Source organism: Polypterus senegalus, chromosome 13 (assembly GCF_016835505.1).
Source record: "Polypterus senegalus isolate Bchr_013 chromosome 13, ASM1683550v1, whole genome shotgun sequence".
NCBI classification, from domain to species: Eukaryota; Metazoa; Chordata; class Cladistia; order Polypteriformes; family Polypteridae; genus Polypterus; species Polypterus senegalus.
The window spans coordinates 26335432-26350778 of NC_053166.1; the positions used below are offsets into that span (position 1 = coordinate 26335432).

The 15347-nt window shown below is 41.9% G+C and overlaps 1 protein-coding gene across 3 annotated transcripts in view; it reads right to left on the reverse strand.

Moving 5' to 3' along the window:
* The window catches only part of bicc2 (bicaudal C homolog 2), a 98579-nt gene that overhangs the window by 23335 nt on the left and 59897 nt on the right, over positions 1 to 15347 (reverse strand). For all 3 annotated transcript variants that reach the window (XM_039776030.1, XM_039776029.1, XM_039776031.1), the window contains 6 exons: positions 13255 to 13411; positions 9644 to 9801; positions 8690 to 8895; positions 5507 to 5597; positions 4441 to 4480; positions 255 to 409 (listed from right to left, as the gene is read on the reverse strand). In XM_039776030.1, the coding sequence (XP_039631964.1) occupies positions 255 to 409; positions 4441 to 4480; positions 5507 to 5597; positions 8690 to 8895; positions 9644 to 9801; positions 13255 to 13411 (807 nt within the window). The remainder of the gene's footprint in view (positions 1 to 254; positions 410 to 4440; positions 4481 to 5506; positions 5598 to 8689; positions 8896 to 9643; positions 9802 to 13254; positions 13412 to 15347) is intronic.

The window sequence follows — 15347 nt, forward strand, 5'->3', positions numbered from 1 at the left end:
AACTGTCAGCACAAAAAATGTGAAAGCCCCACAGGATTCGACTGAAGGCAAACAGAGTTGAAAGCTTACTAAAGATACCCCATTCATCATTGACCATCTTCAGGCTAGATGTTTAGAATGGCATTACCTTTCATCAGTGAAATCGCTGCCCATGCATGGTGAGTACATAATTTGCATTCATGCTTAGGTGTGTGACACAACACCACTGACATTTCTATATGGTAGCTTCAAGCATCTCTAAGACTGAGGCTTACTTGAAAACTGTTACTGAGGTACGGCTTGTAAGTCCGCCGGCCAGCACACCGCAGTTCCTGGAATGCTTCCGCTGGCATTGATTTGGAAAAACCAAGGCCACTCCATGTGTCTGTAGGCGTGCGCACCTCTGTCTCCACAGGCCTGTTCTGCATCGCTGCAGTTAACAGTTAGACAAGAAACAGTTAAGCAAACAATTTACAGAAATAAAACTGAACTTTAAAAGATTAGCATCTATTACCAGAATGTCATTAGGCAAGTCAGCAGAAATCTTAGAATTAGATAGATACTAAAGGAAGGACTGGGGCCAAATTCAAATTTAATGGAGAACAGATAGATTGTTTTGGATAGAAGAGTAGACAAAACCTAAAGACTTGACACATCTGGTTGAGGCTTACAACTAGCAAAGGCATAAGCAGCAAATGTACAGTAATGTAATGAGGAAAGACACAGCAGCACTTGAAGCTGTGCAAGAGAGAGCAACCAGATGCATCCCAGGACTTAAGGACAGACTATAAGAATTAAACCTGTTTAGTCCCGAGAAGTGGAGACTATGTGGGGACCTAATGCAGATCTTCAATCTACTCAAAGGCCTTGATAAAGTCAGTCCAGCAATGTTCTTTTGGCTTAATAGTGAAACACATACTCGAGGACATCAGTGTAAAATAAATTAAGGAGAAGTGCATTTAAACCTGAAGCCATGAAGCCCTTCTTTATGTAAAGAGTTCTGGGACTCTGGAACAAACATCTGAGACATGGAGTTGAAGAAGAAACCTCGACAACCTTTAAGAATCTGGATGAGATACTGGGACAGCTTAGCTATTAGCTACACAAATAGGCTTGATGGACTCAATGGTCTCCTCTCGTCCATCAAATTTCTTATGTATTTGATGTAATGTATCGTATTATATTGAACAGGCTTTATTTTGAAATGTTTTGCTCCTTTTCAGAAATGTGGATTTATTCAGTTAGAATATTTTTCTTTTTGGCTCCTCAAACCATTCCTGACATCATATTTTTTGTTTTGTCTCCATTTTGATATAGCTGATAACAATGTTATTTTGTTTATTTTACCCAATGTCATTTCATATTTACATCACCTAGTCAACAATATAAAATTCGTTCTGTACATCCAGCCATCAATCTTCCAATCCTGCTTATCCAGAGCAAGGCTACAGAGAAGTTGGAGCCTATCCCAGCAAGCATCGGGCTTAAGGCAGAAACAGACCTTGGATGGGATGGCAGTCAATTCCAAGTTGAGCACACACTCACACACACATATTTATATATACAGTGGAACCTCGGGTCACGACCATAATTCGTTCCAAAGCTCTGGTCGCAACCCAATTTGGTTGTGAACCGAGGCAATTTCCCCCATTGGATTGTATGTAAATACAATTAATCTGTTCCGGACCGTACAAGCTATATGTAAATATATATTTTTTTAAAGATTTGTAAGCACAAAAATAGTTAATTATACCATAGAATGCACAGTGTAATAGTAAACTAAATGTAAAAACATTGAATAACACTGAGAAAACCTTGAACAGAGAAAACTAACCTTGCAGTCTCCTTAAAAACAAGCCCGGTGCATTCAACTGCCTTCTCACGCTCTCTCTCTCTCTCGCTCACTCACTCGCTCTCTCACGCTCTCTCTCGCTCGCTCTCTTTCTCTCTCGCTCGTTTGCTCGCTCGCTGCACAAGGAATGCACAGGGAGAGACTGAGCATGTGCGGAAATCATCGGCGTGTACGAACCGGAAGGGAAACTGGCTTGTTCGTCACCCGATTGTGTGGTCGTGAACAGATGCAAAAGTTTGGCAAACTTTTTGGTCGTAACCCAATTTGTATGTGGTCCGAGACGTTCGTGACCCGAGCTTTCACAGTATACTGTATATTCAGCAAATATATATACAGTCGATTCCGGTTAATTGGACCACCGGTTAATCGGACCAGCCGCTTATTCGGACTGAATCCTAAAGAACCGAAACAGATTATATTACATAAGCCTAATATTGTTTGCTTATTTGGACCAAAATTCTGTTTAATTGGACCAAAGAATGTGACAGAGAATAAGAAAAAGAAGTCACAAGTCGCCCGCAGAAAGCGGAAGTACAGCGGGTCAGAAACATCGGGAGGATCCCTGGTCTCCACAGGAGAATTTATGCTTTTATCAAAGGTCAGGAAGTCGGAAAATTTGTACCAAGTGCAAACCAGTGGGGTTGAACATGCTTGCCCTTTCTTTCCCAAAACGGACCGCCCAGTAGCCGGCGACATGAAGTCGAGCGTAAACAAGTGCATCAACAGAATGTGTCAGATCACACTAGACAAGTTCTTCAAACGTTGACTTGAATTTGGTAATGTAACCTTTTTTATTGTGCTTTGCATGATGAGTGTTGTGTAGATCATTTCGAAGAATTGGTAGATTTCTTTTTCAATAAACAAAGTTGTAAGCAACTGTACATGTACATGTACGTAGTTCTTGTTTGTACGTTCGCCATACGCGTGTGCAGCACAGTAAAAGTCATAATGACATTTTAATATGTTACTTATAGCACTTCCCGTCTTGGTTGCACATGTATAGGGTATGTTTGTGTAATCGGACCAGCCGGTTATTAGGACCAAAATGATCGCGTCCTGATGTGGTTCGATTAACAACTTCTTAACTTGCATTTCTTTACATTTTAAGAGGGAATGAAAGCAATTGGAGGAAACCTACCTAGACACAGGGAGAAGATGCAAATCCCACACAGGAAGCATTTCCTCAAGTTTGACAGATAGGCTCTGAAAAAAATTTGCAGTTGCTTCACATATTGATTTTGCAGGATTAGAACATCTGTCTACGTTTATTTGACGTCAAGTTAGAATTTAGTTTAGGCTTGATAAAAGATCAGCCTGATTTTTCAGGTTTTGAGCTTGGTGTGTTTACTGACTTCGCTCTGATCCCCTGATCTTCATTTCAGATCTTTTCTGTTATTCTATAGCAGAACAAGACTGCTGTACATAGTACGTTGATTTAGTACGTACGTAGATGTGAGTCTGCAAGTCAAAATAGCAATCAACAATAACCGAAATGATGTTACTCACATGTAAAGTCTAAGAACAAAGTCAAGAGTTGAAACCCAAACTAGCACTCTTGTTTTAATGTATGGCATGCTGTGTAGGGCTCAGCTCAAGAGATGTTCTGTTTTAGATATTCTGCTCGGGTTAAAGCAGCTTTGGAAAGTGGATGGAAAAATGGACGGCGCTTATGAGACCACACAGAGAATACGGTATGCACCTTTGTTGTCCATATTACAAGGACATAATGTAAGAGCAAAGTCCAAACAAGAGCTACCAGACAGAAGACTCCAAGTTGTGAAGAAAAATTAATGAATTTAGAGGCGACTAAAAATGTGAAGTGGAGAGACGCTGATGATTTACAATCAGAATAGGTGGTATCACTCGTTGATGTCATAGAAATCAGAAGATTATGTTTTGCATGTAGTTTTAGGTTGGCTTTTTTTTCTTTACTTTTTGGGGCTGAATAAATTTTACAGGTTTAAAAGGGCAGAATTTGGGCTCAAAGTTTTGTGGATCGTCTCTAGCTTTTAACCTCTGATCTTAATATTTATTTTTAACCTCTACTTTTGCACCATTTCAATGATTATTTATTTAATTATTGACTTTTGGAGCACAGCACTTTTGAACACTTTGGCTTGGATTGATTTTAATTAAGGCATGTGTCACTTTCACACCTACCCCTTGTTTTGTGTGATGTGTCCTCATTTGCCTAGCTCAGCCCAGTTATATTACAGACGTGGTGGGTTCAAGAGGCTCCCTAGAGCAACTGAGAGTGTCAAGCCGACCTGCACCATCACAGGCAGTCTGTTCATATGGTCAGCAAAGAATTGTTAAATGTCAACTGTTATTTATTGAAGATGTGGCTCAAATTCAGCTGGCATCTCAGGGAACGTGCCACTGCTTTAGGTGCAGTTTGCACATGAAAATCTGTGCAGATTTGATTACGCTGTTGGCTAAAAAAACCCTGTCTTCAGCTTGTGTTGGCCTCAGCTGTGCAGAGTTGAGATCCTGCTGCCTAAAAGTACTGTCTTTTCAGACTATAAGAACACTGCCCATTTTCCACTCATGCATACTGTAGTTTATCTTCAGTTTGTGGTAAAAGCAAAGAATAGAGAAGACTCACTTACCACGTGCAGCCAGTTGCCTCTTCTTTTCATAGTCGTAATTCTACAAGAAAGAGGAAGACATGTAAAGGTGCAGCTCTTGCCTGATCAGGGGTTGTGTTACAAGGCATTTGTGATAACAATTACAACTGAGGAAGAGGTCTAGATGTTCTCTTGCCCAAAAAAAGTTCTGTAAAGCTGGTATTAAAACACAAAGAAAAGCTGAGTGTGGAAGTTCCAGATAATAACTCATGACATCATGAGGATTCTCTAGTTACAAACTTTTATTCTGTACACAGAAATTTTATTTTGTGATTTTTGGTTTGATGACCTCTTTAGAATATTTAAACAATTTGGACAAGAGCAGGCCATTCAGTTAAACAAAGCTCGCCAGGCACATCTACTTAAGTCTTCCAAAATAACATCAAGTCAAGTCCCTAAAGTCCTCCTCTCCACCACACTACTTGGTGTCTATGGCTCTCGGTGTGAAGAAAAACTTCCTAATGTTTGTGTGAAATTTATCCTTAACAAGTTTCCAACTGTATGTCTGTGTTCTTGATGAACTAATTTTAAAGTCAGACCTCGATCCACTGGACTAACTCAATTTAAAATTTTAAACACTTCAGTCAGGTCTCCTCTTAATTTTCTTTTTGCTTAATCTAAAAAGGCTCAGCTCTTTTAAACTTCCCTCATAATTCATCCCCTGCAATCCTGGAATCAGCCAAGCTGCTCTTTTCTGGACTTTTTCCTGTGCTGTTATGTCCTTTTTGTAATCTGGAGCCTGAAACTGCACACAGTACTCCAGATGAGTGTGTTATAAAGCTTCAGCATAACCTCTTTTAATTGTATATAACCTTCCTTGGATTTTCTTCTTGTTAGTGCTTCTGGTTCTCTGACTTTTTGCCTGACCTCTGATCATGAACATTGATTGCCTTCTTCTTAACTCTGGACACTTACCATCCAATTATCAAAAAGTGGTGTATAAAAAAGTGAATGGGAGTTTGTAAAAACTTACCTAAGGGCTGCTTCGGAACACACTTTTGGACCTCCTTATTTTTGTTTTTTCTATGACTTGACCATTACTGCTCACCTCACTCTTTGTGACATCAGCACTTGGCTCCAGGTCACCACTGGCTCCTCTGTATGGTTCACTGGTCTGCTCTGTCCTGTGGTGATGACTCCTGAACAGTCAATCAGAAGAGAGTACACTATTACAAGGATATCTGGGGTTATTTTCACATCGCTTGAAAAACTTGACTCATCAACAATTAAAAGAGACCGTCAACACAATGATTGGCAAACAGCTATATATGTTTACAATATGACCTCCATATTTTGCTGATTTATTCTCCAAACCTACACTGGTGTACATCACTCAGTAATGATTAACAGTAGTGATGAACTAACCCAGCTGGATTTGTTGTCCTGGATGTACCAACGATGTCTTCACTGAACCAATCCAACTGTGTGTCTAAAGGAGTGTCAGACATGTGCACTTGGGAGGCAGTTGATGGGCTTCACTAAATGTCTTGTTATGCCAGACCAAGGGTTGGCAGTGTGCACTAATGCCTTTTCTCCTTCCTCTACAGATCCACAGAAGGAAAACCTGCTTAACTTCACTTCAAGCTCCTCGTCAGACTCTACTTCCAGATCTGGCCTGACAGACCTCCTCCCATCCACTCCCAATCCTGACCTCATTTCCAGGTGTATCTCCAGAGACCTGCCTCTTTCTCTCTACCCGCTATAAAGCCATTATTCCCCTTATATTACTTCAGTCATGTTCTGGATTCAGTCTAATGAGACTACTTGCTTGTATTTATTGTTTTGCAACTGAACATTGTCACACACGTGCACATGGGAGGTAGTCTAAGGGCTTAACTGGGGTTAAGGTGCAGAGCCTGGGGTTGATGAACGGTACTAATGCCTTTTCTACTTCTTTTACAGAACATCAGAAGGAAAGCCCAGCTAAGACTCCGCCCACAACCACTGCTACACCACGCCCTCCTGCAGGCCTCATTTCTGCCTGAGATCCCACCCCTTCCTGTCCTCCACCTATAAAATCCAAGCTTTCACTCTCTTATTCAGTATGTGTTGGCTCAGTCTTGAATGATTACTCATGGCTATTGTTTGCTGTTGCTACTTTATACAATTAATGTCTTGTTATGCCAGACCAAGGGTTGGCAGTGTGCACTAATGCCTTTTCTCCTTACTCTACAGATCCACAGAAGGAAAACCTGCTTAACCTCACTTCCAGTTCCTCGTAAGACTCCACTTCCGGATCCGGCCTGACAGACCTCCCATCCACACCCAATCCTGACCTCATTTCCAGGTGTAGCTCCAGAGACCTGCCTCTTCCTCCCTACCCGCTATAAAGCCACTATTCCCCAACTCTTTATCTTTGTTTTTATCTTGTTTACAACATCTATTTAAATTATATGGGGAACCTTTTTCTTGCTTCTGGTGTTTGTTTTGTAATAGGCGAAAATGTCTACTGGGTGCTAGTGGGCAGCTCCCTCATGCATACCTGTTTACATCTGTAACTATCACTCAGACAATGGCCGAAGAACAACACAGTTCAGCACATTAGCAAACCCTCAATGTGTGGAAAGCAAGGTAGAGGTGTATCTAGATTGGAAAATGTGCAGCTGCTGTCTTCTTGGGGTTTTTATTTTTTGTTGTACATTGCATTATACTCGAATTATTCCCTATGCATTTGAGAAGTAAACACACCATGCACTATGCAAAGGAGTCTTGAATTGAATTTTTAATCCATCCATACATTATCCAACCCATCCATCCATTTTCCAACCCGCTATATCCTTCCTACTGGTTCACGGGGGTCCACCGGAGCCAATCCCAGCCAACACAGGGCACAAGGCAGGAAACAAACCCCGGGCAGGATGCCAGCTCACCACAGGGCACACACACACCCACACCAAGCACACACTAGGGACAATTTATAATCACCTGCATGTCTTTGGATTGTGGGAGGAAACCGGAGTACCCGGAGGAAATCCACACAGACACGGGGAGAACATGCAAACTCCACGCAGGGCGGACCCGGGAAGCAAACCCGGGTCTCCTAACTGCGAGGCAGCAGTGCTAATCACTGCACCACCGTGCCACCCAGAATTTTTAATACACAATGGAATTTGTTTACTTCTTTTAATGACTATGGAAAACAACAGATTATAAAAATTAAAACCATACACAAAGAATTTACAAATTGCCGCCAGGCTAGTGTCTGCGTGTCTGAAAGACATCAAACTAGACTGAGATATGCAGACTTACCCTCTTTATTGTATCATCCTGCCATTAACTTTCTCGCAGCACTGTGATGTCATCTAAAGCTGAGGTGGGCAACGTCGGTCCTAGAGGGCCGCAGTGGCTGCAGGTTTTCATTCTGACCATGTTCGGAAACTAGTGACCATTTTTTGCTGCTAATTAACTTAATTTAATTGATATGCTGTTTAAAACTCACACCCTTTCAAAGAGGGGTGAGTAACATCGGTCCTGAAGTGACATTTTTCCAATTCATTTAGGTTCTCTCGCTTGATAAGACTTGAGTGCTTATTTTAGTCTTAAACAGCTGCATACACTGATTTTAATGGCTCCTTATTAGCAACGACAAAGGGACCAGCAGTTCTTTATCGAGCCTGTCTCCATTTACACCTGTGTGTGTATTCACCATGCACTATTTCACTTAATAAAATATTTAGAAGGAAGATGAAGAGAAAAAAGTGATAGCCTGAGAATTACTTTAACATTAAATCATTTGGATGATACCCTTGAAAAGGAAAACATCTACACTATAAGTATGACCTGACATTGCAGAGTTAAAACACTAACAAGCCATGAAATTAAATACAATCTGCTACTAGTGAGGACTGGTTTCTAATTAAGCAACTCGACTGGAACAAAAACCTGCAGCCACTGCGGCCACCCAGGACCGAGGATGCTCACCCAGATCTAAAAGAAGAACAGGCTCTTTTTTAATAAGGTGTGACTTTGTTTCATGGTGTGCATCTGTCATTTCTTTTGTGCTCATCTTAGAAAAATGTAATAGAATTGTCCCACTGTAGGTGGGATCTCATGGTAACCTTAATCTTGTGGCAAATCTTGCAGCCGCAATTCCATATGTTAAAGTTCCAAGGCCCCCAGGCGCTTCCTGAGCTGAGGACCGACAACCAACTCTGTATCAGGAAGGGTACCATCTCAGCAAAAACACATAACCATTAAGCCTCATAAAATAAAGAAATGAGTCGGGACTTACTCTTTGGCCTCATCGCAGACAGTAATATTTGGCCTCGATGCTGTGGGGTGTCCATTTGGGTCAGGTGGTTTATCGTTCTCAGCCTGACTGCTACTTTTCCCCTTGGCCATCGCCACACTGTCCTTTTTGTGTTTGTCTTCACAGATTATTTCTGAGGTGTACCCCTCTGCTGAGCCCCCCTCTCCATCTTGGCCAATATCTGGAATCTAAATGAAAACCACAGATTATATAGTATGGAATTCTCCAGGGGTCATTAGTCATTTTCCAATCTGATTAGTCCTGAATTGGGTCACGTGGGATGCTGGAGGCAGGAGCAAACTCTGGGCAGGGCGCCAGTCTATCGCAGAGCAAACACACACACACACACACCAACCACACAGCAGGGACAATTTAGTAACATTATTCCAACTAACCTGCATGTCTTTGGACTGTGGGAGGAAACTGAAGCAACCGGAGAAAACCCAGGCAGACGCAGGGAGAACATGCAAACTCCACACAGGGAGGCCCGGGACGCAAACCCTCGTCTCCTTACTGTGAGGCAGCAGGGTAGCCACTGCACCACTGTGCTGCCTCTAAATTATAATAAAAATTGCTTGTATGCTCCTCTTAGAAGCTGATTGCTCCTTTTTCCAAGGAGGTGCTAGCATTCCCATGAAACTCCCATCCATCTGTGTGTATCAGACTGGCATACTGGGTCCTGCTTGAATGAACACACAGCCAGCTGTTCCAAATGCCTGTCCTGAAATTTGAAACATATAAAAAACAAAACTCCCCAAAGGTGCGCCATTTGTTATACCTTGTTGATCTTCCCAACTGGCACCTGCTGCTCTTCCTCTTGATTGTCCTGACATGGCATCATTTTAAGAAAGGTGCAGCCTCACGAGTTAGTGGAGGGTAAAAATGACTTGTACGTCACACTTCAAGGTCAAAGTGCCAGTGAGGTCTGAAACTTACCTGGCGTGCAGAGATCGTGTCATCTGATTTGCTGCTGGGCGTCTCCTGTTGCTTCTCCTCTGACCCTCTAGTTGAAGTCGGTAAGCCAGGTGGAGTTGTTACCTCAACTTTGGACTCCAATGACACTGCTTTGTTGCTGCTAAATAAGTCAGGATGACCTGGTCAGAACATGAAAGGACACATGCCATTGAACGTGTTGCAGAAACTTTAAAAAGGCCAAAGCATTGATTTTGTTCCCATGCTTCTCCATATAAAACACATGAGAGGTTTTCTTGGCAAAAATGGATGAATAAACACGACAGCATTTGGGTGAACCAAAAAGGTTGCAGCAACCCAAGCCTTTTTGTTCTCTGCTCTTCTTGAGAGCTCTGTAATAATTTGGGCTGACCACAGGGTACCACAATCTGGACAGAAAGCATAACACTTTAATGTCTCTAACTTTATTTATGTATGCCACACAATGGTAATGTCATCACTGCGCCATTTTGGATTTTGACTACTATGATGTGGCCTGTTGCTAGGTCCTTTATGAGGACAGCTTATTTAAGGCTAAGCTGCAAGCTTATTACTGTTCAAACTTTGTTTGTCAAAGAGAATACTGTATCTTCTCTAGGAAGAATTTTATATTGATTTCTTTTCAATGTTTTTTCTCATTTCTGACTTTTGTTTGTTTCTTAGTTTTGCCCCATTATTCAAAACCCTTTTTATTAATCTGGCTTTCCAATCCTTATACAGTGTGATGGACAGCCGGGTCCCATGCCCGGCAGGGACACCCCTGCTGCTTATGTTCCGAGGGAGCCACCATTGGCACTCCAGTACCTCCCCCGGGACGCTTGGTGGCAGCCTCCTTGGCTGACGGTGATTCCCCAACCAACCGCAGGGCTCCATGGGAGATGGAGTCCTCCACAGCCTGTTTGGGGCCTCGGATGGCCGCTAGGGGGAGCTGCATGGACTCAGCAGCCTGGCTGGACGAATCTTCAGCCCCACCCGGAGGTGCAATTAGGATCAGGTGGTAAAGCACCTGGAACACTTCCGGGTTGGTTATAAAAAGGGCCAGCCACCACCACTCGAGGAGCCAGAGTTGGGAGGAAGGAGACAAAGCTTGAAAAGGAGTGGTGGTAAAGGAAGGAAGGTGGTGTTGCTGTGAGCTGGACTGGTGGTTTGTGGAATTGTGTATTGCCTGTGGGTCACGGGGAAGACGTGCGCCCATGGGTGAAGAAAAATAAAGGTCTTGTACTTGTTATACGTGTCTCTGTGTCAATCTGTGTCGGATCCGGCGCCTATATAGCGCCTTTGTTACAACAGTATATAATTTGATACTATCCGTATTTATGGTGTTCGCGTCAAAACCTCCACTCAATACAAGTTAGAACCATGCAATGGGACTCTGCCTCTGTAGTTAGAATATCACGTGGCAAATGTGGATGTAGTATTGTATGTTTGCCTAAAAATGTTCGAATGCTTCAGTGGCGCCGCAGGACCGCTGAGTATAATGAGTCAGTTTTGGTTCGAGCAGATAACAGTAAGTTCGGTTGGTTTTTGGAACGTTGGTTTGTTGGGGCGTACATTCGTGACTAACATCGTCGACTGACTTAAACCCTTCGACAGCTCCGGAACCGTAAGTAACTTAGAATGTATCGCCATTTGCTTGGTATGTCGGAATCTGTCTTTGGGCAGTTCGGTTTTGGCATCCGTCCTTCTGACAGCTGTTGGCAAACTGAGTAATGACGGCTTGGTATTAACAACGGTCATTGTTTAAATTTTAGCTGATCTCAGATCTAAAATGACCACGCCAATATAATTATTACTCCGACTCTGAGAGTCATAAAATACGGTTTGTTTTGAAAGTTTGTTTGCAGGAAAAAATGAAATGAGGTGCGCCGAAGAGCTGAGTTCACGTCTCGCAGCCCCATTTAAACAGGAAGCTTTTCATTACATCGGCCGAAAAAGGTCTATTTTAAGCACAAATCAGTGCCATGATAAAATCATTTCAAGGACTTAAAAAAACAAATAATTCTTTGCAGAGAAAGTATGGATTTCACAAACGTAGAATTTGTAGCCCGATCTGATCAGGCTCCCAGTCGCTAATAATAACATCATAATATAGTGATTTGATTATAAGTTTAGCTCTTTGAAGTGTTAATAAGTACCTAGCATTAATCCATTGCTTTTTTATGTTTTTGTCTCCCATCCTGGGTGGTGGCTGCTCAAAGTGCTCTATTCTGCAGTAACCTGGGGTACTGGAGGAAATAAGGAGAACTTGGAAACCTTCATTGTCAACTGTGCCACATGTATCAACTGTGCCCAGTGGAGGGTGGGAGACCAGCAGGTCATACTGACTTTCCTGATGCAGAAACTGATTACTATCAGATGTAACTATTTGATTTGCTAACATCTGTCTTACAACTGTGGTCCGCCAGAGGTTTATTCTTCTGCTATGGCCCATCATAGGAGTTTTTTGTTTTCTTCTCCTTTGTGTCAGCTGGTCAACTAATCACAAGCAAGAATCCAAAAAAAAAAAAAACTCCAACTACACCCTAAATCAACTGAAACCGCTATGGACTGTTTTATTTGTTTTTGTATCTTTTCATTAACCTTTAATAACATCAAACTGTTTCTACTCAGTGGGCTTCCATGTACATACAGTATGCCTAGGTAAACTAGAGATATATACTGTATATATTTATTTTTATTTACATTTATTAGATCTGGTTCTTGTCAAACTTAATGAATAATATTTTAATTAGAGAACTTCACTCTGATAAAACTGAAGGTTTGTTTTGTACTTTAGTGGTTAAATTTTGCTGAATAGTATCTGGTTGATTTTGTATTTAGTATACTTACATTTATTAGAAATGATCATAATATTAATTAATGACAATAATCCAAGTAAATGGGATGTATCTTTGTTTTTGTTGATTAATCTGTGGAAAGTGTGGAAGAATAAACTGAGGATGACAGGAGCTTCATCAATCAGTCTGTAATTTTTATTAGCAGCAGGTGAGTAGCTGTGAGTTCTCTGCTTGCAAGCCAAAGAGAAGCCCCCCTTACACTCCCTAAACTGCTCCTTATATTGCAAGCTTGTTTACTTCTTAAGGAGTTTCTAGCATAAGTCATAAGACATCTTATGGCTAATAAGTCATACAGCTGTTTTAACACAAAAACAGAAGTTCTTAAAAAGCAGTTTGCACTTTAAGCACAGAGTACATTCTTGCTCAACAGTCTGGCATATGACAGGTCATACAGTATGTTAACCCTTGAAAGTAAGGAGGATATGTAACTTTTATTCCACAAAAGCACCTTGAGTTGCATGTAAATGTATGATAAGGTGCTAGATAAAATTATTATTATTATTAATTATTTGTTTGTCATTGATGTTTCGGCATGGAAACTCTGCTCTACATTTATTCAAAGCCCTCATGAACCTGCCATCTCACTAAATGTAATTATAAACTGAGATAACTCTCCATCCTCTTTTATAAAAGGTCAAATTCGTTACTACACAGAGCTGACTGGGTGATGAGTGGGTGGGGCAAATCTGCTCAGTAATGAGTGGGTGGGGCAAATCTGGAAATTCAGCAAGACAACCATGAAGAGTAGAGTGTGCTCACCAGCAGATTCAGGTGGGCTCAGGTCAGACAGGCGGGCAGTGGTGGTGCTGGGTGCAACGAGAATCTTGTTGGTATCCTTCCCTTGCAGGCCCAGCACTAACCTCCTGGCTTCATACATGTTCTGCACATTCCTTTCCAAGGCCTTGACTATGACTGACTATACAGGGAGAGAAGAACAAGAGCAGTGTTACATTAGTCTTCTGAACAGGAGGCATTAAACTGTCAGGGGTCCCTAATCTGCTTACTGTGACAATACACTGGAATGAATGAGAGATAACTGCAGTTTTGCCACCTGCTAGCCACACTCTCCAGTCATGTATTTTCTGTCTCCTGATACCTATGATGCTGAGACACACACTGAATGGCCAAAAGTTTGTGAAAACCTGACCGTCACACCTATATGAGCTTGTAGGACATCCAAATCCATAAACATGAGCATTATTATTTTGTTGTACCAATGGAATATGCAGCTATAACAGCCTTCACTCTTCTGGGAAGGCTTTCCACAGGATTTTAAAGTGTGTCTGTGAGAATATGAGCCCATTCAGCCAATGCAATATCTTGTGAGGTCAGGTGGACAAGAAGAACTGACTCGCAATTGACATTCCAGTTCATTGTAAAGGTGTTTGATAGGATAGAGTTCAAGGCTCTGTGCAGGTCACTCAAGTTCCTCCATGTCTTTATGGACTTGCCTTAGTACACAGACAGATAAGGGTCTTCTCAAACTGTTGCCATAATGTTGCAAGCCCTGAGACCAAGGTGAATATCTCAAACCCTGACAAACATGCCCCGACTGTCATCCCTTTTCAACCAAACTTTACAGTAGGCACTATGCAGTCCAGAAGATAATGTTGTCCTGGTATCCAAGAAACCCAGATTTGTCAAATAGACTGTGTACAGCTGTTGGGTCATGGAAACCCATTTCATGAAGCTCCTGACACCCAGTTCTTGTACTGATGTTGTTTCCAGAGACAGATTGGAACTCTTTTGTGTGTGATGTCATAGAGCAACGGCCCTCAATCACTGCTCCGCAAACCAGTACTGGGCCATGGATTACTTAGTACCTGGCGGCACAAAAACAATAAAAAAGTTTTTATTTTTATTTCCACTTTAACGACTACTGGCCTCACTTGCGGCTCCGCCCGCGTAATAGTGAAACAGGGCAGTGAGGAGGGCCCTGCCTGGCTCCCCACTCTTGACGTCACGCTTCCCCCTCCTCTCGGCTCACAGCTTCTGTCTCGGATTACCGCAAATACAGTAATCCCTCCTCGATCGCAGGGGTTGCGTTCCAGAACCACCCACGATAAGTAAAAATCCACAAAGTAGAAACCATATGTTTGTATGGTTATTTTTATATATTTTAACCCCTTATAAACTCTCCCACACTGTTTATAAATATTCTCCGCATAGTTATACAGTAAACCCTCGTTTATCGCGGTTAATCCGTTCAAGACTCTACCGCGATAAATGAATTTCCACGAAGTAGGATTCTTTATTCATAAATGTAATATTTTTGCAGTTAGAGAATAGAAAACCTGTTTAACCATCTAAATACGTTTTTTAACATTATTACAGCCCTCTAGACATGAAAGAACACCCTTTAGTCAAAAGTTTAAACTGTGCTCCATGACAAGGCAGAGATGACAGTTCTTTCTCACAATTAACAGAATGCAAACATATCTTCCTCTTCAAAGGAGTGTGCGTCAGGAGCAGAGAATGTCAGAGAGAGAGAGAGAGACAGAGAGAGAGAAAAGCAAACAATCAAAAATGAATACGAGCTGTTGGGCTTTTAAGTATGCAAAGCACCGCAATAAAGCAGCTGTAAGAAAAAGGGTGCAATGTGAAGATAGTCTTTCAGCAATTTTGAGAGGAGCATCCATATCCTCTGTGCAAACAGCCCCTCTGCTCACACCCCCTCCATCAGGCAGAGAGAGTGAGAGAGACAGAGAAAGCAAACGATCAAAAATCAATACGTGCTGCTAGAGCTTTTAAGTGTGCGAAGCACTGCACGGGAAGCATATTGTATATCATTGAGGAGTTTTATTTAATATGTAATACGTGCTCTGATTGGGTAGTTTCTCAGCCATCTGCCA